Here is a 23,243-nt window from a genome sequence, read left to right as displayed (position 1 = left end):
TAAATATCGACTGTTCTCCGACATCTCAGAGGACGGATCAGTCGACGGGTCGCTCGTTGAAGATGTCTGACTAACAGTCGGTCAGCCGCTCTCCTGATGATTCACTTCATTCACACTGAACGCCGTGTTTTCGCTCCACGAGCAGAAAACGCCACGAGCAAAGATGCAGCGTCTCTCACACACACACACACACACACACACACACACACACTGTCTGCTGGGAGGAAGGTGCACACATCACTTCGGCTTGTCGAGGTGTGACCCCATGACCTCGAGGGCTGCCCAGGGTGTGTGTGTGTGTGTGTGTGTGTGTGTGTGTGTGTGTGTGTGTGTGTGTGTGTGTGTGTGTGTGTGTGTGTGGGGACAGGGTCGGTCTGCCGTGGTGTCGTGGTGACAGATGAGAAGCTTTCCTGCAGGGACGACAGAGGCATATGACAAGTGTGTGTGTGTGTGTGTGTGTGTTTCCTTTGGGCTGTTTGGAGGTGATGAACCAGACACAAAGGAGACATCAGAAGAAAACCTCTGGAGGGTTTTCTGATGGTGAGACGTGTGTGCGTGTGTGTGCGTGTGTGTGGGTGTGTGTGTGTGTGTGTGTGGTTTAGCCTACTTCTGGGGACACTTTTCAAACTAAAGACCAGTTATTTTTTGCGACGCCTCGTCCAACTGGGGACAGAAAAAATGTCCCCGATCGGGGAAACAGATTGTTGGGTTAGTGGTCAGGTTCAGGTTCATGTCAGAAAAATAAATGTTAGTTTATAGAACAAAGATAGCTTGAATTTCCCTCAGGATCAATAAAGTATCTATCTATCTATCTAGAAAATCCTTTAAAATTACACCAATGCTGTATTAGCCTTATTTCAGATGTTAGACAAATTCCTTGTACATGTAAAAGTACTTACTGATTGTGATGTGTGTGTGTGTGTGTGTGTGTGTGTGTGTGTGTGTGTCTGTCTTGGTGTGTGTGTGTGGTTATTAAACCCAGAAGGGACCATGGAGCAGCTTTACTTTAACCAAACAGCAGGGTCATCAGACTGTATGTGGACCTATCTGTTTATAAAGATCAATACTCTGGTGTTGTTTGTGTATTTGTTACACCAGAGGGACCAATCAGAAATTCTACATTTAAATTCAATAGAGCCTAAAAACACGGCAATATGAGCTCAAAGGTATTTTCACTTCTTCAAACCGTAATCACATCTGTTTGTTTTTTTCCACTTCTTAACCGCCATACTGTCCTGTTTGTCTCCCAGCTACAGAGTCGGTCTCTCTGGCATTACATAACATTAGCCTTCAATAAAAACAACCGCTGCTGGGACTGAAATCCTGTAGCTGCCTATAACTGCTGTGTCATGATAGAAATGTGTTGCCTCTAATGAGATTCTGTGCCACGGGGACGTTCGGGGAGCGCAGGGCACTGATGGATGTTTTTCCAGTTTAAAAAGAAAGCTGTTATTAAAAAGCTGAGAACAGTGTTTGTCTCTGTTGTACATTTACAGGACGCTCTCCTGAGCTTTGAGGAATTAAGCAAACAGAAAACAAGAGTGCCCAGGCCACTTTTCTGTGTAACAAATAGACTGTAAATACAAAGTGGATGCTGAACCTGCAGTGAGTCTCGAGGCCAGCAGCACTGTGTGCAAGTCAATGCTCAATGAGCCTTCTTCTATTTTAACTTCATACACGTTTTCCCAATAATATTCTTATGGACTAGTTTCAAGTTATTTGAAATCCAGCAAGACGCTCGTTTTATTAATTATGGTGCCATTTAGAGTAACGTATATATATATATATATATATATATATATATATATATATATATATATATATATATATATATATATATATATATAACGTAACGGGTTGACACCATTTTGACTCTCTCCAGGAGATTAAATCTACCTTCTCATTCCCGCATGGTGGCTGCAACCAAACTACCTTCATCAAGGCACCGAAACATAAGTGCATCAAGAAGTGGTCCCAGTGGCCCATGTTGGAAATAAGACTATTTCTTAGAACAGAGGTTCTGACCCAAATTTTGGATATTTTTCCAGTAAGCAGATTTACTGAATGTAGCTAACGAATGTTTGGATCTCAGACGCTACAGAACAAAAAAAAAGTGCTTTTTAGACTTTTTGACACTTTTTTTTTTTTTTTTTTTTTTTGTCAGGCACATATTCGCGACCCAAATAAAAAAACAGCTATGAGATCCACTTCTGAGTTTTAGCAGTTGATCTTATGAAGGATACATGTTACCCATCGTTAGCGTCGTAGCTGAGCTGATTGACAGGTGGGCGCCGTGTAACGGTTGGTAAGGAGGATTTAAACCCGCCTCAGCTCCAGCTCTTAGACTGTCGTTAGCTTGACTCAAAGTTAGCCTGAGACGTGCAGCATGGCGCCTGCTGCCCATGAGCCTCCAGCGCCCCCTGCAGGAACAGACGGCTGAGGTCCATTAATGCAGTGTATACTTTGCTTTCAGTTTTACGTTTCAGCCGAGGCAGACGGCTGCTCACCATCAGTCTGGTTCTGCTCGAGGTTTCTGCCGCTTTAAAGGTTTTCTTCAACGTTGTTGCTAAAGGTTGCCAAGCGTTTTGCTTTCGGTCAACCAACGTTGGGTCTTTAAACATTTTTACTACAGGTTCCATCATTTTAATGATGTCCTGACTTTTTGTTTTGATTTGGCACTTTGTAAAAATAAATTGATCGTTTTATTGACTTCATAGATGTATCTCTTCAATATTTGTCATAAAATTCTTCTCTGAAACAATCAAACTAAATGCTATAAAAAGTTTTCACTTCCACTTTGTCCGATTCATGTTGTGCATTTAGTTTTTTTATGATGTGGTTGTTCTTTAACTCTTTGAGGAAAAACTAATTTAGCTTTTTTTCTTTTCTTTCCTCCTCCTCCTCCTCCTGCTCCTCCATGCCGCCGTGTGGCTCCATCACACCCTCAGACTACACGTACTTCTACAAGGGGAAGGAGTACTGGAAGTTCGACAACCAGAAGCTGACGGTGGAACCCGGATACCCTAAGTCTATCTTGCGTGACTGGATGGGCTGCGACCAGTCTGACATGGAGCGCTCTGGCAGCAAGGGTAACCGTGGCGACCGTCAGCTGCCTCTGGACGACGTGGACATCATGGTAACCATCAATGACGTCCCGACGACCGTCAACGCCATCGCCGTGGTGATCCCCTGCATCCTGTCGCTGTGCATCCTGGTGCTGGTGTACACCATTTTCCAGTTTAAAAATAAAGGCGTGCAGCAGAACACCATGACGCCGCACTTCTACAAATACCCGGTTCAGGAGTGGGTATGACAGGCACCTCGCTCACGAAGACGTCGGTGGTTGAGGGGGGTCAAGCGGTCGACATGTTGTTGGCTCGCAACCGAGAACACTAGCGAAAAACAATGGAAGCTCAATGCTGATACGTAAATGTGCTAGCTAGAAACAAAAAGGGTGCACTCTTAAAATACTCGACAAAGTAGATTTAGACATCGGCTCTGAGTGTTTGTTTGTTTGTGCGACGGAGAAGGCCCGCCTTGTGACTGAAGCACTTCAGTGTTAAACAGCAACTTCACTGACTTTGTGTTTTTTCCGTTCGCCAGCCGGAGAGGGAGCTTCAAACAACCTGAGGACGGCGAGGAAAAAGGACTCCCAGCGGATGCGATTGGCTAGGAAGAGACAAACAGATCTTTAGTCTTCTGACACCTGGTTTGCTGATAACTTCTCTGGCTCAGTGAATCAGGGTCGTCAGAGCGATACTGAACTTTTACTACTACTCTTGGGACCTACGATACGACTCTCCTTCTCAGCGGAAAAAAAAATATATCAAGAAATAGGATTTGGAGCAGGAAGAATCTGCTCCTTAAAGCCACAAACCACCTCCAAGTCTGTTTTTACAACAGCTTGTACACTTGAACTCCTTCAATTATTAAGACGGATAAAAAAAAAAAATAATGGGGGGAAAAAAAAAAGAAATGGAATAGTTAAAAATCTCAAACTTGAAAGGCCATAACTTAAAGAAGACCACGGATCTCTCGGTGGATCGTGAATTAAGTTGAGGTTGTTTATAAAGTTTTTAATCTGTTGAATTATCAAAGAGGACCTTTTTCTCTCTTTTTTTCACTCAACACGACAAAAACATTTCGTCACCTACATCTTCGTCCCGTCAGTTTAGAACCAGCTTGAGCGAGTCACACAGAAAGGCAGTTTGGAAAGATGGGGAGTTTTTGGTAGACGTAGAATCACCAGTCATCGGCGTATAACGATATCCCAGATTTATGAACGGTCGGGATCAAACGTTAAACTAGTTTCTGAAATTGAAACTTTTAATCAATTTGTTTTTAATCAAATTGTGAGTTGTTGTTACATCCCATATGATGCTGAAAATAAAATCGTAGGCATTTAAGCTGAGCATTACATCACACTCTATACGACCCTTTGTAGTTTGCTAAACGCCGGCCCAGAGTCGGACTAGTTAGCGTGTTCTTTGAGGCTGACTTATCCTCATTTGTACTTTTCACTTTTCGCCAAACTCTGCTGATGACGCAGGCTTGAAAGAATTGAAAAAGTGAAGCAAAAAAAAAAGGGGGGGGGGGGAAGAGTACGAGGAAGTAAAAGGGCGTCCGGATTTAAATAGACAAACGGAGAAGAGAGGGATGCACAGAGGATTTATGCGGCTCTGTATTAGTATGCTGGCTTTGGCACGGCGACATCGACCAAGCTTAATGAAGTACTTCTGTTCACAAAGCTCTAATAGGGCTGCTCGCCCTCCACATCCCTGGCTTTAATCCCACTGTTTTCCCCTTTGTTATTTCTCACTGTCCTCTTGTAATGTTCCCGTCCGTCTGGCCTCTCCGCTGTCAGCTGCTCACTCTGCTTTCCACCTCCTCTTCTGTCCGTCTGTGCTGCTTTCTGTCAACGCTCACTTTACATCCTGAAGCTAAAACGCCTTACAATAACCATCGTATGTACGCTGTCATGTTCTCACTAAAGAGGGAAGACGCTTGTTTGGATTTCTTATTGTTTGACCTTAAATTGTCCAGTTTAGGTGCAAACACAGTTCAATCCAAAATGCTGCACGTCAGATATTAAACACATTCAAAAACAGTAGCAGACTTATAAAAGGATTCAATTAAAGTTTGAAGAGTTGGAAATGAAAGGCAAATGCAAGAGTTTAGAGTTAATAAGAGTTTGGGTTTCAGGGTTTGTGGAGCATAAAAACTTAACAATGTTTCACCAGGATTGGTTTTGACTCTCGGGACAGTCAGCAGAAATCATCCTAGACGGTCTCAGCGATCCTAAAACTCCAATTATAAAGCAGAAAATCAGTCACATGACCCAAAAGCATTCTTCTTTTAAACCAACATCATTACAAAGAGAAAAAAGGAAGTCTTAGTGAAGATCTGAAAACACAACTGAGGGACCATTTTCAAGTTGGGATGGTGATAAATACACAAGCATGATGTAACTGTTTACTACTGATGACAGAAGTTGCTTTGAGCCAAACTGTTGGAAAATAAGTTGAAACATCTAAAATGTGAAGATAAATTTTCTCTGTCACTTCCTGGCTTTACAGGAACGATGTGCATTTCTGATGCATGACAGTCCAGGTAACTGACCTCAATTCAACATTTTTAGGATTTGTCAAAAAAAAATGGAATAAGACCATCTCATATTGACTAGTTGTATTTCTAAATTAGAGAAAGTGAACGCCCTCCAGAAATGTAACAATTCTGCCATCTCACCATTTTTTCCTCGTTACATCAAGAAGAACAAGAATACGTTTGGAAGTCTTATTAAGTCTTAGTCTCCTCTGTTCAAATGTAAATGAGATGAATCCATTTAAAGATGTAAAGAGAGCGATGCACGCACAGATAGGTAAACATGAGTCATCATATTTAACACTCATCATGCCTTCTTTATACAGCCGCACTGCAGTTCTCATTTAGCATGTTTTATTTATACACAAACTGCTCATTAGGAAGTCATTAACTCCAGCATGAGTCACTCAGAGGTCAGTCCCCCTCCCCCACCCCCGAGGGGCTTTAGAGTCCCCCATCCGTGACCTGCTACCCCAGGCTGCAGGGCGAGAAGGGACATCCCCACTGAGTCAGTGTTTCTGCAGGCTTTGTGTCAGAGAAGGGATTTAATGCCCGACTTTAGCAAAGGGGGAGATTAGGGGAAAAACTCATTTGATATTTTAGAGAGCGCTTTGTCATCAGGCCAACAATGTCTTTGTTTTCTCTTGTTCCTGTGACGCTTTAGAGCGTAGTTATATATTTATACTTTCCATACACCCACACACACATGCACATCATTAATGCAGTACGGTGCATCCCATCAGTCCACATGTTTTTCAAGGACACATTGAAAAGGCTCCGTTAGGTCTCCCTCTGTACATCTCCACCCTCCCTCTCCTTGGCTCTGCTCCGTGCTCGCCGAGCTCTCCATCCTGCAGTAATTGAATGTGTTTTCGCTGCATATCCTTGCAATTACTCGCTGCCGTCGAGAGCTATTCAGCACATGCAGCATTCAGCACAAATCGATGCCGCTCAATATCCCACTGCGCTATCCCGACTTTGTTCTCGAGGGTGTACAATAAACACAGAACAAGACATTCTGCTCCTTTTACCTTGAAGCCTATATGGAGCGCACTCGCTCTGTCTGCTGGGAGGGATGTAGAAACATGAATGTCTATCCAAAGAAAATTGCCTATTGGACCAAGCTTGTCTTTCTCTTTGTGATGACTCAGCATTTACTGTGATCCGGACAGAACTGCTGCTTTCAAGTCAAAAGTGTGAATTTCTTCGACTTTAGGTCAGCGAAAATGGAAAAGTTGTTACCCGACGTCGAGATGAAGTGAAGGCTTGCATGCTGCTTTACGCAGGAAGAAGTCTGAAGTTGCTCGTTCATTGTCGAACAATACGGCAAGTTTATTTATACTGCATCCTGAAACCACTGCCGAAAGATCGAGTTTACTTACATACCTGAGTGAAAACAGGACTTTAGCTAATCTCAAGCAGTGGCTCAGCTGAAGCTGTAAATGATGAGAACATTTTTTGATTTCTGTTTAGCTGGAAGGCAACAGGAGCCTCGCGTAGAAGCAGAGACATCTTTGTCCTCGTAGCGACGGTGGCTCTCGGCTGTGCGGCGTCTCAGCTTGACTTTGAGCTCCAGGCTAGTCGTGTGGCGTCGCAGGTTTGTCATCAGCTGTTTTGTTGCTCTTTGTGATTTAACATGAGAGATGGAGAGCAGCTTCCCTGAGGGGGGAGAGGGGGTTAGCTAACCTTTCACTGAGCTAATGAGGAGGTTTCCATCCCATTACACCACACACACGTTCAGATTCATTTCACTGTTTTCACAGTTGTTGACAGACGGGAGGTCGACGGTGAAAATGACGTCCATACAGGATTACTTTTCTTCACGGTCACTACTTGTCTTTGGTTTGATATGCAGGCGTTGGAGTCGCTGCACTGATGTAATCTTGGATTAAGTGCCTTGCTTCACGGCACTTCAGCAGTACAAGTTAAGAGAGAAAAACCTCCACATCTCATGCAGTTCCTCAGACTCATTTTTTTTACAGCTCAACATGTTCAGGTCGTTTTTTGTATTGTTTTTTTTCAGTCAAGGCTCCTGCTGCCTACACGTCTATTTGACAATGAATGACTCTCATATATCGTCCTCATCAGGTTTCAGTGACGAGGGGAAAATATGTGGAGGACGGCTTGTTGAGTGGCCAGACGTTCTACAGGGGTCTAAACGATAAAAAAAGGTGCAAAATGTTTTGGACATTTCTCGAAGGTGTTGCTTCAACCGGCAGCCGCAAAACAAGTCAGGAGTGGACGACCATCTGAGTCTGGTGGCGTTAAAGAGAGCAGAGGAAAGGTTGTCTCACAGCAGGATCACGTGTGACCTTTAAGAAACAAAAAACATCGATCTCATTGTTGTCAACGCGTTGGCTCGGACACACTTACTACACTGTTACCTTCCCTCAAACCACCAGATGAGCACCCTCGCATCCAGTGAGGAGTGAGACCAACATTTTTTAGTATTTTATTAGCCGACCACTTTTGTAAAATTTACATCGATGTTTCATTTTTAAGCCAAATAAAAGACAAAACAATGTTTACAGTACAGGTGGGGCGCTACGCCGGCGCTCTCACCTTCAGGATCATGAATACGAACCTCAGTCATGAAGCTGTGTCCTTTTGTTTCATACAAACGTCACCTGACTCTGCTCTAACGTTTTGGTGATGTCACAGAAAAAATAGGCCTGGTACAATCTTTTGCAGCTCTCGGCTGAAGCAATCCACTTCTGCAATCACAGAACTTCTTTTACCCGTCAGAAATGAAGACCTGAAAGTTTGAAAATACGAAGAGTAAACTTTTAATGATAGACGGTAATGTGTTGGATATAAACACGGGGCTGGTGAGCAGGTAAAACAACCTTTACATCACTCTTATTTGCCCATCACATGAGCCCCGTGTGTCCCGTGAGGTCTGAAAGTGTGTATATATTTACTGAGATTTACGGCAGAATAGCAGTTTACAAAAGTACAGTGTATTCAGCAGATGTCTGTTTGTGGAGATGGAAGAAGGTACTTGAAGAAAACGTACTGTGGTGATTTATCGTTAGCTTATTCATGCTACTTACACATACGGACAAAATATATGTACATGAGGTTTTTTCAAAGTATTTGCTGGACACTCTCGTCCACTGCTCTTCTGTTTGAAACATATTTATTCATTTTTTGCCTCAGAGGGGAAAAGGGTCCTCTGAAAATCTGCCTCTTTTATGGTTATTGTACGCAGACCTGGGACAAACTGCCACTGAAGGGGACCTCCTTCACACTGTTGGATTTATACTGTCCACACCTGCCACAGCTCCGCCCTCTTTGTCCTCGCTCTCACGGTCCTTTTCTGACCGCTTCACGTGCATCTATCATGTTGGCGTTCTTTTAAATGTGAAAGTCAAAGGAAGGGCGGTGGCAGGCGGACGCGTTCAAACAACCACCATCTCTGACGGCTCGTAGATTTCTTCAGCTCGGGGTCATTTTGTCCGAGGTCTGGTGGTGTTCTGGTGGCTTTGGACAACAGTGAGTTGCCTTTAAAGGTAGACTTAGTGATCTGATATCGCCACTTCCAAACAAGGGGGGAAAAAAATATGCCGGAGAATCAGGGCCACTTAAAAAAAAAAAAGAAAGAAAGAAAAGTTGTAATAATACGAGAATAACCTCCTGGGTTGAAATGTGAGGCCGATATGCAAAAAACTGCAGTTCCTCGAGTGTCCACTTGAGGCTGGCGCCAAAAGCCCCACAGGTCTTTTTTTACAGCAGGATTGAACATGTTTACAACCTCGTACAAGAAGTTAATCTGATATCAATAAAGCCTGTCTTTGTTGGCACACAAGGTGCGTGCTCAGCTGCCTCACACACTGTTTCGGACCGACGTCCATGTTTCATACAGACTGGGAGGAGCCTGTGACGGAACACGACAATAGATCAAAGTGGGACTTTATTCTCGTAGTATTACAACAGTATCTCAAACGTGGCCCTTTACACTCTGTCATAAAAAAAAAACAAGAGGTCATTTGAGAGAAAAGATGAAAGCAAGTTGACCAATTTAATCATCTTTAAAAAGTGTCCACAGGTTTGTTTTTCGTGGTTCTTTTGGTCCACACGCTGTCTCACGTGTTCCTTCAGAAAAATCTTTTATAAGTGAAATAGTCGGAGCTTAAGGAGGCGTCGTACGTGCAGAGAACAAACCCACCTCGTACAAACTGTGAGTTTGGAGAGTGGCGTCACGTGGCTAAGTCTTCCTTTAACTTGCCTGTTGTTGCCTTTAGTTTCTAACTTTTCTCTTTTCTTAAAAAAAAAAAACTATATATATACGTAGGAGAATAAAAACATATCAAAGGTAGTCTGGGAAGACTTTTTAAGTAACAAAATATATAAAAGTTCTTTGGATAATATCACCACAACTACTACTACTACTGCTTTTAGGGAGATTTTATCAGATATAGCTTTAAGAGAGATTCAATTGTGTTTGTTTTTCTTAAGAAGAAAACCAAGATGTTTCTGTAAATACCTTCAGATTTCTGTTTGGTTTTTGGGTTTTTTGACTAACTGGGTTGATTATAAAATCAAAATGAAAAAAATCTGACCTTGGCTCACCTCTTTACATGCAAAATGATGCACCGTTTTTTTTATTTTATATATATAGAGTTCTCATGTAGTCCTTTTCAGTCGGATATCAAATATCAGCTGATGTAAATAAAAAGAACAACAGGAGCTTTTGAAACATTTTTCTATTTTTATTTCTCCCTCTTATTTAAGATAAAAGTCTTCATCCTTTGCACACCATTTTTACGACGATGCTTATGTTGGATAGGCATGTTTACGTTGTTTACTTGAAGATTATTCTGTGATTCAAGTTTCTGACGACTTTGATTCTTTAAAACACTGACATGACTGGAAGAGAGAAGATTTTTCTTTTTCTATGTTTTGTTTTTTTCTGTCCCACGCCAATTATATATCAATAACACCATGTTCCGTTTACGATGAAATGTCAATAAAAGTGAAAACTTCATTGTCTAAGATTTGTTTTTTAATGGCCTGATTACAGATGACTCATTTTGACATCATTTTAGGATTTCAATGGAGATCCATCGGGGAAGTTAGCATCCTGCTGACGTCGAGTTTCACTGAATTTTCCCCCTTTATCTAAAAAGACTATTTATGAATCTCTCTGGACTCGTCACTGAATGTTAAACGGGGCGAAACACTCCAGATGACTGGTGCTCATTCACTTCACAGTTCATGTATCACATGTGAAACGTACAGAGAGTTGAGTGGGATGAATCTCTTGTCACATGTCACAGTTCTGTTCCTCTGCTCACCTGTCTGCGTTCAGTCAGTTCTTTTCCACTCACCCTGCCAGCCTTGCCCACCAATCAGCCGACTCAACTCACCTGTGCACTCACCTGCCTCTCATCTACAGTCAAGCCACTATTTAAGCCTTTCCTGCTCACCCAGACGCCGCCAGGTCATTCTTCCGCCCCATGCAAGACGTTCCAGCAAAACTTACTGGATTGATTACACGGTTTCGACTCTGCTAGCTTCTGACTCGTCTTCTGTCTTCGCCCTCTTGGAAAGTTTGCTTTTACGGACTGCTTACCTGTTGCCAGCCGTGCTGCCTCGTCTGCGTCCTGAGCCGTCTGTTACAAGGTACTGTTATCTGGAGTTTGATCTGTTGTGTGTTAGCGTTTTTTTTTTGGGACACTTTTTGAGCCTCACACATTCGTTTGTTTGTTCGTGACTGTTCAGGAAGAAACAGTCACGTTTTTCTGTCTCACCTTGCACTAGAAGGAAGTAAAGCCTTTTAAGAGGACATGTTATACCCCTTTTCATCTTTTCAAACAGCCCTCCGTGTTTCTGAGCTTTGGTCCAAATATCACATGAATCAAGCAGCAGAGGAGGTTTGTGACCCTGTAGAAACCAGCTCTCTCTGAACGCTCCGTTTTCGTGTGTGTCTCTTTAAATACAATAAGCCACGCCCCCTGAGTTTTCCCAGTAGACATCACTCCTCTGTGGAGACAATAAAAATGGCGGACCTGTGCAATAGTGTTGCTCTAGACTGGAGGTGGAGTCCATGGGTGGAGACACCAGGGGAGGGGATTTTGTTACCAGAATCCAACTTGTGATGTCACAAACTGAGAACATTTTAAAACTGAGTGTTTTTCTGTGTGTGGTAAGACTTAAGCAGACCACAAACAAAGGACTGGATGGATTTATTTTACATGTGTGTCGGTAGGTTACCCAAATATATGCTCAAACTCTGTAAAAGTGGATTTTTCATAACATGTCCCCTTTAATTATATTGTGTGTGCAGCTTTTGGGTTTAAAACACTACCTATTACAACTGTGTTGGGCAAACAACCTGCAACAGCTGAAATAATTCACTTTGGAAGAAACATAACACTAAATAAGAAACAAAGCAGAGTCAAAACTAAATTCAGGCCTGGAGCTCTTTAGATTGCACAGATTTTTCTTTTTGTAGTTTTCTGGGGCTGTTGAACTGGTTTTGCAGATTCAGTATGATTTTTTTTTTTTTTTTTTTCTTTTGGGTTTAACTTTAGTATTACAAACTTAAAATACTTGTTTTATTGCTTTTCACAAACTTTAAACATTCACAGATCTGTGGGTTGATCTTTTAATCATTGTCATCAAAAGAGCTCATCCTGAAACAAACCCCAAATGTAAATGTTGAAGCTGTACATGGCAAAAATAAGATGATACAAGATGAAATACATCAACAATGAATGACACACATTAATGGTCAGAACAGGACATCCAGATATGTTGTGCAGTAAGGGTCAAATCAAGTAATATATACAGCAAAGAAGTGACAGTTCAGCAGTGAATAGAAACAAACATTGATGTAGAAATGTGACATGAAGTAGAATAAGACATGTGACAGTGTAACAGTCTGAATGTAGTGTAGTATGAATCCAATAACAGTCCTGGGTGTGGTGGTGTCACCGCCACTGTGGGGAAAGTTAGCGTCCATGTTGAACAAAGGCTTCCACTGCTGTTATACAAGCTGACAGTGGTCGGCACAGAGGTCCTTAGTTTTGCATGTGCTAAAACGTTGGCATGTGTAGATTTTTATGCAGGTTTGTGGGTATAATTCATCATCATCAATATCTCCATAAAAACTCTTCAGAGGTTTAATCTCGAGAAAACAACACAATACGTTTAATCATCCTAATCTCAAACTGCTCTGTTCACACTGACTGTTGAAGGTAATATCTTCAGTTTATCTTGGGGGTTAATGAATGGAAACAGACTCTCAGTGAACTTTTCTCTGAAAGTGTGTATGTGTGTTTTATCAACAGCATCAATGAAAGACAGAGTTCCTCTGTCCCAGTCCAGCTTCACTCGGACTTTCTTGAGCTTCTTTCGCACTAAAATAGTAAAGGCAGGATGTGGGGATGACCTTGCAGAGTAACCTTGGTCACTGAACCCTATTCTCCAATGTCCACTTTGTTTACCTCCCTTTCTGTGGAAAGATTCTGTTATCACACCCAGTGTCCAGCCTTTACTGTCTCCAACCTCAACATCCCAGCTGTGAATCCCTGAGTTAAAACCCTGTGAGCCCAGTACAAAGAAAACAAAAGAAAACCTCTCTGGATTATCAGGAAGCTTCTGTTCCTTTACCCATCTGACACTCGTCAGATCATCAGACAGGATGAGGTATGGATTAGCAGAGTTTGGATCCAGAATCACAGGACAGTAGGAGACCATGTCCTTCATCTTGTTCCAGATGTTGAAGCTCAGGTTGCCCAGATGTTTGGCCTGGTCTATCAGAGCTCCTGGGGGAAGTTTTGGATCCTCCAGTATGTGGCGCTGCTGGACTCTTTGCACTGCAGCCTTGTAGTTTCTCAAGAATGAGGCGTCTTCAGCTCTCAGCTCCTCCTCTGTGGCTCTGACTGTTTCTGAGAGAGCATCTATCTCTCTGCTCAGAGCCTCCATCTCCTCCTTCATCCTCTGACTCTTCTCCTCCTCTTCCTCCCTCAGCGCACACAGCCTCGCCTCCTCTTCCTGTTTTAGAAACTGCTGAAGCTTCTTAAACTCCTTCTTAATCTGCCCCTCTGTGTGCCGGGCCTGGACCTTAATATGGTCTACTGTTTGATCAAACTTCGCTTGAACTAGTTTTAAACGCCTTATTTTCTCCTTTAGAGGCTCCAGATGTTCCTGAAGTTTCTTCTTGTGTTGTCCTGCTGCTTCATCAGTGGGTCTGAACGTGTGGTTGGTGTGTGTTTCTGAATCCCTGCAGACCAGACACACCGGCTGCTGATGGTCCAAACAGAACAGTTTGAGTTTCTCCGAGTGCAAAGAGCAGGAATCCTCTGAAGATGTCTGATCTCGCTCCAACAAGAAGGTGTCACACAGGTTCTTCAGGACCCGGTTTAAAGGTGGAGAAGTCTGTGAAGAAACTGTCTTACAAACTGGACACTCGCGTGATGCTTTCTGTCTCCACCAGTTCTGCAGACAGTCTCTACAGAAGCTGTGTGTACATGACAGTAGAACAGGCTCTCTGAAGACTTCATGACAAACTGTACAGGAGAGATCCTCCTTCAATTTGGAAGCCATTTAGTCCCAGAGTACAGCTGAAAACAACAAACATAAAGTCAATGACCACACCTCTCCCTTCATCACAAACTTTGCTATTCAGCCTCTTACCACTACATTGCATCTTTGTCCTGATTCATTTAAATGCCGTTCTAAAAACAGACCAGCAGTGAAGTTGCGAACATGTTTACTTTCGGTTTTCATTAAAACAAAACTTAAGGAAAAAAATAGAGAGGATATAACCTTGGTGTCCTCAATGGTGGCTACGGTCCTGTTTGCTAACATGTACTTTTTTCTCTGAATCCTGTTTGTTTCATAGTACAGGGTGAGAGTTCAATAAAACCTTTGACTCAAAATCTGTTTTTAGAAAGAGTTCTCACAGTAAGCTCCAAATACACTTGATGTAAGATTCATTACATTAACATTTCCTGTAAACTATTGACAGTGAAAAATAGGGACTTTATATACAACTAAAGGTTGGCATTTGAAAACAGGCATGTACAGCTTCATTAGGACAAAGCCCTTTTTATGATTTCCCCCCCTTCCCCATCAGAGCTTCACTGATTTCTGGGATAATCTGTCTGACAACATAAAGCTTTGGTTCCTGTTGTTATACCTACCTTCAGTGTCTGTAGAGTCAGCAGTTTGTCATAGCAGAGTTATAGTTTTCCTCTTTGGTTGCTGAACTGACTGTCACAGTCTACACCTGCCTCATCTCAGTAATTTTCCACTCACCCTGCCTCGGCTCCACCCTGCCTGCCGGCCACTCCCAACTCAGTGCACCTGTGCACACAACTGGCTTTCATCCAATGCAAAACTTTCCAGCACTCACTTCTGTAGATCTGCACATCTCTCAAATAATCAACACCTGTATTGTGTGTTCCTAAGCAATTATAAGTGAAAGCCCTAAGAGTAAAATCACAGGCCAAGATGACAGCAGCTCAGCCCGGAAGGTCTCAGCTCTGAAAGGATGAGAACGAGTGCCCAGGGGCCCTGTCCTTTTCGTGCGAGTGTCCTCATGGAGGCATTGAGACTGTCTGGTCCGCATACCATGAGTTACAGGCTGGTGAGAAATGCCTGAGTGGTCTGAAGACTCAGAAGTCCTAAGGTTTTCAACATGTCTGTCTCCATCCTCCAGGGACCTGGCTCAGCTCCTGGCCCACATAGGGTCTTGGTACCCATTAAATGTGGTAAAACAGAAATCCTCGTAGATTAATGTTAGTGAATCTGCTCTGCTAAAAAGTCAGCAGGAGGTTCAGTTTGATTAGATTCCAAACCAGGTCACTGCAGTTACAGGGGTGAGTGCTGGAAAGCTAGGCTCAAGCATTCACACCTCAAGTCCTCTCAGGATTGGGGAAAGTCACTCCTCTTAGGCAGCTGGCAATGCAACATTTGTCAGGTTAACCTTTTAGCTGAACAGATGGCTAACTTGTTGTCTTAAACAATGAAAAGTGCACAAAAAAATACTCATCAACACGCAACTATGGAACTAACACACCACTTGATGTCAGCTTTTCTTCAGCAACAAAAAAAAATTAATCTCCCAAAGCAAAGAGAATCCCTTTTTAAGGATTAAAAGTATGGATTACTGTATATAAACAATGCAACTGTAACGAGTATGGAGTGAACCCAATTGCAGCACAAAAGAACCAGTGTTTTCCTTTTTAAACAGTCTTTATTGATCAGGTTCACGTATGTAGACAACAGACCAGAAGAAGTGAGCTGGAGAGGCGAAGCTGATCTGTTGAGTCTTTCTGGTTGAGTAGGAACAGTCCAAACGCCCACTAGCCACAGGCAGACAAGGAACAGGGAACAGGCAGGCAATACTCGTGGTCATAAACAGAAGGCTAGTAGGTTTACGATGACGATGGTCGGAGGCAGGTCGGGTCAATAACAGGTAGGCAATCCGGGAATAAGTGCTGGAGAGTTAGGCATGGGAGCTAAGACAAGCTGGCAGAGAGTGAGTGAAGTGAAGCTGCATATATACTGGCTTGATTGGAGATGATGAGCAGGTGAGAGCAGTTTGACTGTTGAGGTGTGTGGCTGAGCAGCAGGTGAGAGCTGTTAGACTGATGAGGTGTGTGACTGAACGGTAGGAGAGGGTGATTTTGAAACGGGCAAAAAACAGAGACCAGCGGGCCTGACGAGAATTGAGTCTCTTAGCGGAGAGTATATATTCCAAGTTCTTGTGGTCTGTCCATACAAGAAAAGGCTCCTTGGTGCCCTCCAACCAATGGCGCCACTCCTCTAGAGCCATCTTCACCGCCAACAGTTCCCTGTCGCCAATGTCATAATTTCTCTCGGCAGAGGACAGGCATCGAGAGAAGAAGGCGCAGGGATGGAGCTTATTGTCAGTATCAGAGCGCTGAGACAGGACAGCCCCCACCCCAACATCCACCTCGACCACAAACTGTCGTTCAGAGTCAGGCATCAGGAGGATGGGTGATGAGGGGAATCGATCCTTGAGGGTTTTGAAGGCAGCTGCAGCTGAAGGCCTTATTTTCTCCTTTAGAGGCTCCAGATGTTCCTGAAGTTTCTTCTTGTGTTGTCCTGCTGCTTCATCGATGGGTCTGAACGTGTGGTTGGTGTGTGTTTCTGAATCCCTGCAGACCAGACACACCGGCTGCTGATGGTCCAAGCAGAACAGTTTGAGTTTCTCCAAGTGTAAAGGGCAGGAATCCTCTGAAGATGTCTGATCTCGCTCCAACAAGAAGGTGTCACACAGGTTCTTCAGGACCCGGTTTAAAGGTGGAGAAGTCTGTGAAGAAACTGTCTTACAAACTGGACACTCACGTGATGCTTTCTGTCTCCACCAGTTCTGCAGACAGTCTCTACAGAAGCTGTGTGTACATGACGGAAGAACAGGCTCTCTGAAGACTTCATGACAAACTGTACAGGAGAGATCCTCCTTCAATTTGGAAGCCATTTAGTCCCAGAGTACAGCTGAAAACACAATAAACAAAGTCAATGACCACACCTCTCCCTTCATCACAAACTTTGCTATTCAGCCTCTTACCATTACATTGCATCTTTGCCCTGATTCATTTAAATGCTCTTCTAAAAATAGACCAGCAGTGACGTTGCGACCGTGTTTACTTTCGGTTTTCATGAAACGAGGAAAAAAATAGAGGATATAACCTCGGTGTCCTCAATGGTGGCTACGGCCCTGTTTGCTAACATGTACTTTATTCTCTGAATCCTTTTTGTTTCATAGTACAGGATGAGAGTTCAATAAAAACCTTTGACTCAAAATCTGTTTTTAGAAAGAGTTCTCACAGTAAGCTCCAAATACACTCGATGTAAGATTCATTACATATCGATTGAGCATGTCCCTGAGCACATCATTAATCATTGCCTGGAAGACAGCAGGAGCATTGGTCAGGCCAAACGGCATCACAAGATACTCGTAATGTCCAGTTGGGGTGTTGAATGCCGTCTTCCACTCATCTCCCTCTCTGATGCGGACGAGGTGGTAGGCGTTGCGCAGGTCAAGTTTGGAAAAAATGGTAGCCCCCTGGAGCAGTTCGAAGGCAGTGGAGATGAGTGGCAGTGGGTAACGGTTTTTTATGGTAATATCATTCAGTCCTCTGTTGTCGATGCAGGGTCTTAATGTCTTGTCCTTCTTCTTGACAAAGAAAAAACCTGCTCCAGCAGGAGATGAAGAAGGACGAATGATACCAGCGGCCAGGGATTCATTGATGTAAGTCTCTATGACCTCTCTCTCGGGCTCAGAGAGAGAGTACAGACGCCCCTTGGGAGGTGAGGTACCAGGCAGAAGATCTATGGCACAATCATAGGGGCGATGTGGGGGCAGAGATGTGGCTCTGGCTTTACTGAAGGCCTGGCGAAAGTCATGGTTCTCAGGTGGCACCCCTGAGAGGTCAGGTGAAGAACTGGAGTTGGAGCTGGAGGGGTGAAACGGAGCTGAGGCATGCTGCTGGCACCTTTGATGACAGGAAGAGCTCCACTCCAGAGCGGCCCCCGTGTCAATGTGAGGGTTGTGAAGACGGAGCCACGGAAACCCCAGGATCAGAGGCAGGTGAGAAGAGTTTAGGATGTGAAAGTGGAAGGTCTCATGATGATTACCAGAAAGCAGTAAGTGGACAGGAGAGGTCTGATGAGTGACCGTACCCAATATGTGTCCATCTAAGGCTCTAGCAGGAACCAGACGAGGCAAAAGGACCCTCTTGAGCCCCAGCTGAAGGACCACCTCCTCATTAATGATACTGGCATCTGCCCCAGAGTCAATGAAGATAGCCAAGTGGGAGCCATCTGGAAGAAGAAGACGGCCTTGGAGCAGAGGTCTCTGAGTCTGGGGAGGTAACAAGGCAGTTGAGCTCACCAGGGTCCCCCCTACAACTGGTGAGCTCTGGCTTTTACTGGACAGTTGGAGATGTAGTGTCCCGCTGCTCCACAATAGAGGTAGAGGTTGGACCTGCGGCGGCGCTCCCTCTCCTCCAGAGAGAGGGAGGTGCGACCCAACTGCATGGGTTCAGGATCCTCAACCTGCTGATGCAGTGGGGTGGAGTTGGCTGCAGTAGCACCCCCACGGGAGCGAGGTGGAAGAGAGCGTTGGGCCCCCCCTTGGCGCTTCTCTCATTGACGGGCCTGGATGCGTAAGTCAATGCGGATGGCCAATTCAATCACCCCGTCCAAGGTGATGGGGGTGTCATGTGAGATCAGTTCATCTTTCATGTAGTCAGCCAAACCGTGGAGGAAGGCCTCACAGAGGGCTGGACTGTTCCAACTGCTTTGGCTGGTTCTGGTGCGGAAATCAATAGAATAATCAGCCACCGTTTGCGTGCCTTGCTTCAATTCCATCAGTCCCCTTGTTGACTCAGAACCACAATTCTCGAACCCAAAAATCTTGCGAAGCTCAGCAGCAAAAGAGTCAAAGCAGGCACAGGCTGGAGACCGTCTCTCCCACTCAGCTGTTCCCCACAGTCGAGCTCTGCCTGTCAGATGACTGATGACAAATGCTACCTTTGCTGGTTCCGTGGCAAAGGTGCGGGGCTGCAGGGTGAACAGAAGAGATCAGTTGGTGAGAAAAGTCTGTCGGTCACCGTTGTAACGCTCCAGGGTTCCCACCCAAGGCTCAGGAGCATCCCTGGGCAGTGAAGAGACCGATACAGGTGTAGGAGTAAAAGCCGATTCTCCAGGAGAGAAAGCAGAGACAGCAGATGGAGAAAGCTGGGATATGCAGGCTGCTAGCTGTTGCATTTGTTCGGCTAAAGCTGCTAGCACATGTCCATGGGTCTCTGCAGCTGCAGGACGCCCTCAATCGTCTCGAGGAGACTAAGTGGTGAGTGTGCTGGGTCCATAGCTGGCCAGATTGTACTGTAACGGGTATGGGGTGAACCCAATTGCAGCACAAATGAACCAGTGTTTTCCTTTTTAAACGGTCTTTATTTATCAGGTTACGTATGTAGACAACAGACCAGAAGAAGTGAGCTGGAGAGGCAAAGCTGATCTGTTGAGTCTTTCTGGTTGAGTCGGAACAGTCCAAACGCCAACCAGCCACAGGCAGACAAGGAACAGGGAACAGGCAGGCAATACTCGTGGTCATAAACAGAAGGCCAGTAGGTTTACAGGGGCTGAGACAAGAGACGATGGTTGGAGGCAGGTCGGGTCGATAACAGGTAGGCAATCCGGGAATAAGTGCTGGAGAGTTAGGCATGGGAGCTAAGACAATCTGGCAAAGAGTGAGTGAAGTGCATTAATCCTCACGAGCCTGGTTTGTCGGCTATATATAATTAGCCAACTGTCATTTTTAATTTGTGGGGTTTGATGGTTGGTGGATGTTAAGATAACAAAAGCATCAAATCAGAGTTTGTAAATCAGAATTAAAGGAAAAAGATGAACCGGGCATTAATTGTAGCTACGATTGGTATGTTTTACCAAGAGGCGGAGGAGGAGGCTGCCCAGCTGACACCGAACTGCATGCTGGGATATCTCCACTCAGAATTTCATGCAAGTCACCAACCGATGCATCCTTGGAAAAAGGGCCGTGTCAAGAACACTTTCGAAAATTTTAACCATTCTTGGCAAAATGCGAACTTGTGTATTGGGACAGTAACTTGACCGTTAAAGATGACGTTAAATGGGTATGCCAGAAAGCAAGAACATACAAGAATGCATATTAACACAGCAAAGGTTCCTTTAAGACTTGATTTATCAAACTAGTATTGTTTTATTTACTTTAGTCTCAGTGAATAACTGTTGTATAGCAAACATGAAATACTTTTTTCATTGTTTTACACAAACTTTAAGCATTGATGTCTGTGTGCAGATTGTTATATCGTAGGCATCAAAAGAGCTCATCCTTAAATGAACCTCAAATTTAAGTGTTGAAACAGTTCAGGACAAAATCAAAAAGATACAAAACAACATACATCAACAATGACTGACACACATTAATGGTCAGAACGGGACATCCAGATATGTTGTGCAGTAAGAGTCAAATCGAAGTGACATGGTAACAGTAGAGTAATATATACAGCAAATAAGTGACAGTTCAGCAGTGAATAGAAACAAACATTGATGTAGAAATGTGACATGAAGTAGAATAAGACATGTGACAGTGTAACAGTCTGAATGCAGTGTAGTGTAGTATGAATGAATCCAATAAGAGTCCTGGGTGTGGTGGTGTCACCGCCACTGTGGGGAAAGTTAGCGTCCATGTTGAACAAAGGCTCCCACTGCTGTTATACAAGCTGACGGTGGCATGTGTGGATCTTTATACAGGTTTGTGGGTATAATTCATCATTTACAACAAATTTCACTCAAAATATCTCCATAAAAACCCTTCAGAGGTTTAATCTCGAGACAACAACACAATACGTGTAATCATCCTAATCTCTAACTGCTCCGTTCACACTGTTGAAGATAATATTTTCAGTTTATCTTGGGTGTTAATGAATGGAAACAGACTCTCAGTGAATGTTTTTCTGAAAGTGTGTATGTGTGTTTTATCAACAGCATCAAAGAAAGACAGAGTTCCTCTGTCCCAGTCCAGCTTCACTTTGACTTTCTCGAGCTTCTTTCGCACTCCAATAGCGATGGCAGGATGTGGGGATGACCTTGCAGAGTAACCATCATCCAAACTGAACCCTATTCTCCAATGTCCACTTTGGTTACCTCCCTTTCTGTTGAAAGATTCTGTTATCACACCCAGTGCCCAGCCTTTACTGTCTCCAACCTCAACATACCATCTGTGAATCCCTGACTTAAAACCCTCTGAGCCCAGGACAGTGGCAAGAAAATCAAACCTCTCTGGATTATCAGGAAGCTGCCTCTCCTCTCCAAGTCTCACACTGGTCAGATCATCAGACAGGATGAGGTATGGATTCGCAGAGTTTGGATCCAGAATCACAGGACAGTAGGAGACCATGTCCTTCATCTTGTTCCAGATGTTGAAGCTCAGGTTGCCCAGATGTTTGGCCTGGTCTATCAGAGCTCCTGGGGGCAGCTTTGGATCCTCCAGTATGTGGAGCTGCTGGACTCTTTGCACTGCAGCCTTGTAGTTTCTCAAGAATGAGGCGTCTTCAGCTCTCAGCTCCTCCTCTGTGGCTCTGACTGTTTCTGAGAGAGCATCTATCTCTCTGCTCAGAGCCTCCATCTCCTCCTTCATCCTCTGACTCTTCTCCTCCTCTTCCTCCCTCAGCGCACACAGCCTCGCTTCCTCTTCCTGTTTCAGAAACTGCTGAAGCTTCTTAAACTCCTCCTTAATCTGCCCCTCTGTGTGCCGGGCCTGAACCTTAATATGGTCTACTGTTTGATCAAACTTCGCTTGAACTAGTTTTAAACGCCTTATTTTCTCCTTTAGAGGCTCCAGATGTTCCTGAAGTTTCTTCTTGTGTTGTCCTGCTGCTTCATCAATGGGTCTGAACGTGTGGTTGGTGTGTGTTTCTGAATCCCTGCAGACCAGACACACCGGCTGCTGATGGTCCAAGCAGAACAGTTTGAGTTTCTCCGAGTGTAAAGAGCAGGAATCCTCTGAAGATGTCTGATCTCGCTCCAACAAGAAGGTGTCACACAGGTTCTTCAGGACCCGGTTTAAAGGTGGAGAAGTCTGTGAAGAAACTGTGTGACAAACTGGACACTCACGTGATGGTTTCTGTCTCCACCAGTTCTGCAGACAGTCTCTACAGAAGCTGTGTGTACATGACAGAAGAACAGGCTCTCTGAAGACTTCATGACAAACTGTACAGGAGAGATCCTCCTTCAATTTGGAAGCCATTTAGTCCCAGAGTACAGCTGAAAACACAACAAACATAAAGTCAATGACTACACCTCTTCCTTCTTCACAAACTTTGCTATTCAGCCTCTTACCACTACATTAAATGCTGTTCTAAAAACAGACCAGCAGTGACGTTGCGACCGTGTTTACTTTCGGTTTTCATGAAACGAAACTTAAGGGAAAAAAATACAGAGGATATAACCTCGGTGTCCTCAATGGTGGCTACGGCTCTGTTTGCTAACATGTACTTTTGTCTTTGAATCCTGTTTGTTTCATAGTTCAGGATGAGAGTTCAATAAAAACCTTTGACTCAAAATGTGTTTTTAGAAAGAGTTCTCACAGTAAGCTCCAAATACACTTGATGTAAGATTCATTACGTTAACATTTCCTGTAAACTATTGACAGTAAAAATAGTGGCTTTATATACAACTAAAGGTTGGCATTTGAAAACAGGCACGTACAGCTTCATTATGAAAAAGCCCTTTTTATGATTTTTATTTTTCCCCATCAGAGCTTCACTGATTTCTGGGATAATCTGTCTGACAACATAAAGTTTTGGTTCCTGTTGTTATACCTACCTTCAGTGTCTGTAGAGTCAGCAGTTTGTCGTAGCAGAGTTATAGTTTTCCTCTTTGGTTGCTGAACTGACTGTCACAGTCTACACCTGCCTCGTCTTAGTAATTTTACACTAACCCTGCCTCGGCTCCACCCTGCCTGCTGGCCACTCCCAACTCAGTGCACTTGTGTACACAACTGGCTTTCATCCAATGCAAAACTTTCCAGCACTCACTTCTGTAGATCTGCACATCTATCTAATAATCATTACCTGTGTTGTGTGCTCATTGTTACGGGACGTGTTGAGTCTCAAGTG

The 23,243-nt window shown here is 43.9% G+C and overlaps 2 protein-coding genes across 3 annotated transcripts in view; one reads left to right on the top strand and one right to left on the bottom strand.

Annotated features, from left to right (window-relative positions):
• Positions 1-4,592, top strand: part of mmp24 (matrix metallopeptidase 24) — a 94,821-nt gene extending 90,229 nt beyond the window's left edge. For both annotated transcript variants that reach the window (XM_079341888.1, XM_079341887.1), the window contains exon 10: positions 2,949-4,592. In XM_079341888.1, coding sequence (XP_079198014.1) covers positions 2,949-3,313 — 365 coding nt within the window. In that variant the 3' untranslated portion in view covers positions 3,314-4,592. The remainder of the gene's footprint in view (positions 1-2,948) is intronic.
• An 8,179-nt stretch (positions 4,593-12,771) lies between these two features.
• On the bottom strand, positions 12,772-23,036 carry LOC306823039 (uncharacterized protein; the record flags this gene model as incomplete). Its single annotated transcript, XM_079342404.1, has 8 exons — positions 22,951-23,036; positions 21,009-22,389; positions 19,117-19,146; positions 18,738-18,895; positions 18,514-18,665; positions 17,489-18,445; positions 16,337-16,891; positions 12,772-14,154 (listed from the first exon to the last, which is right to left on the bottom strand). The coding sequence occupies exons 2-8, from the start codon at positions 22,370-22,372 to the stop codon at positions 12,772-12,774; spliced, it is 4,599 nt and encodes a 1,532-aa protein (XP_079198530.1). The 5' UTR covers positions 22,373-22,389; positions 22,951-23,036.
• Positions 23,037-23,243: the final 207 nt, after the last annotated feature.

Source organism: Symphodus melops, assembly GCF_947650265.1.
Source record: "Symphodus melops genome assembly, chromosome: 4".
Taxonomy (NCBI): domain Eukaryota; kingdom Metazoa; phylum Chordata; class Actinopteri; order Labriformes; family Labridae; genus Symphodus; species Symphodus melops.
Note: the sequence above shows the minus strand (reverse complement) of the source record. Positions and strands in the feature narration are given on the sequence as shown.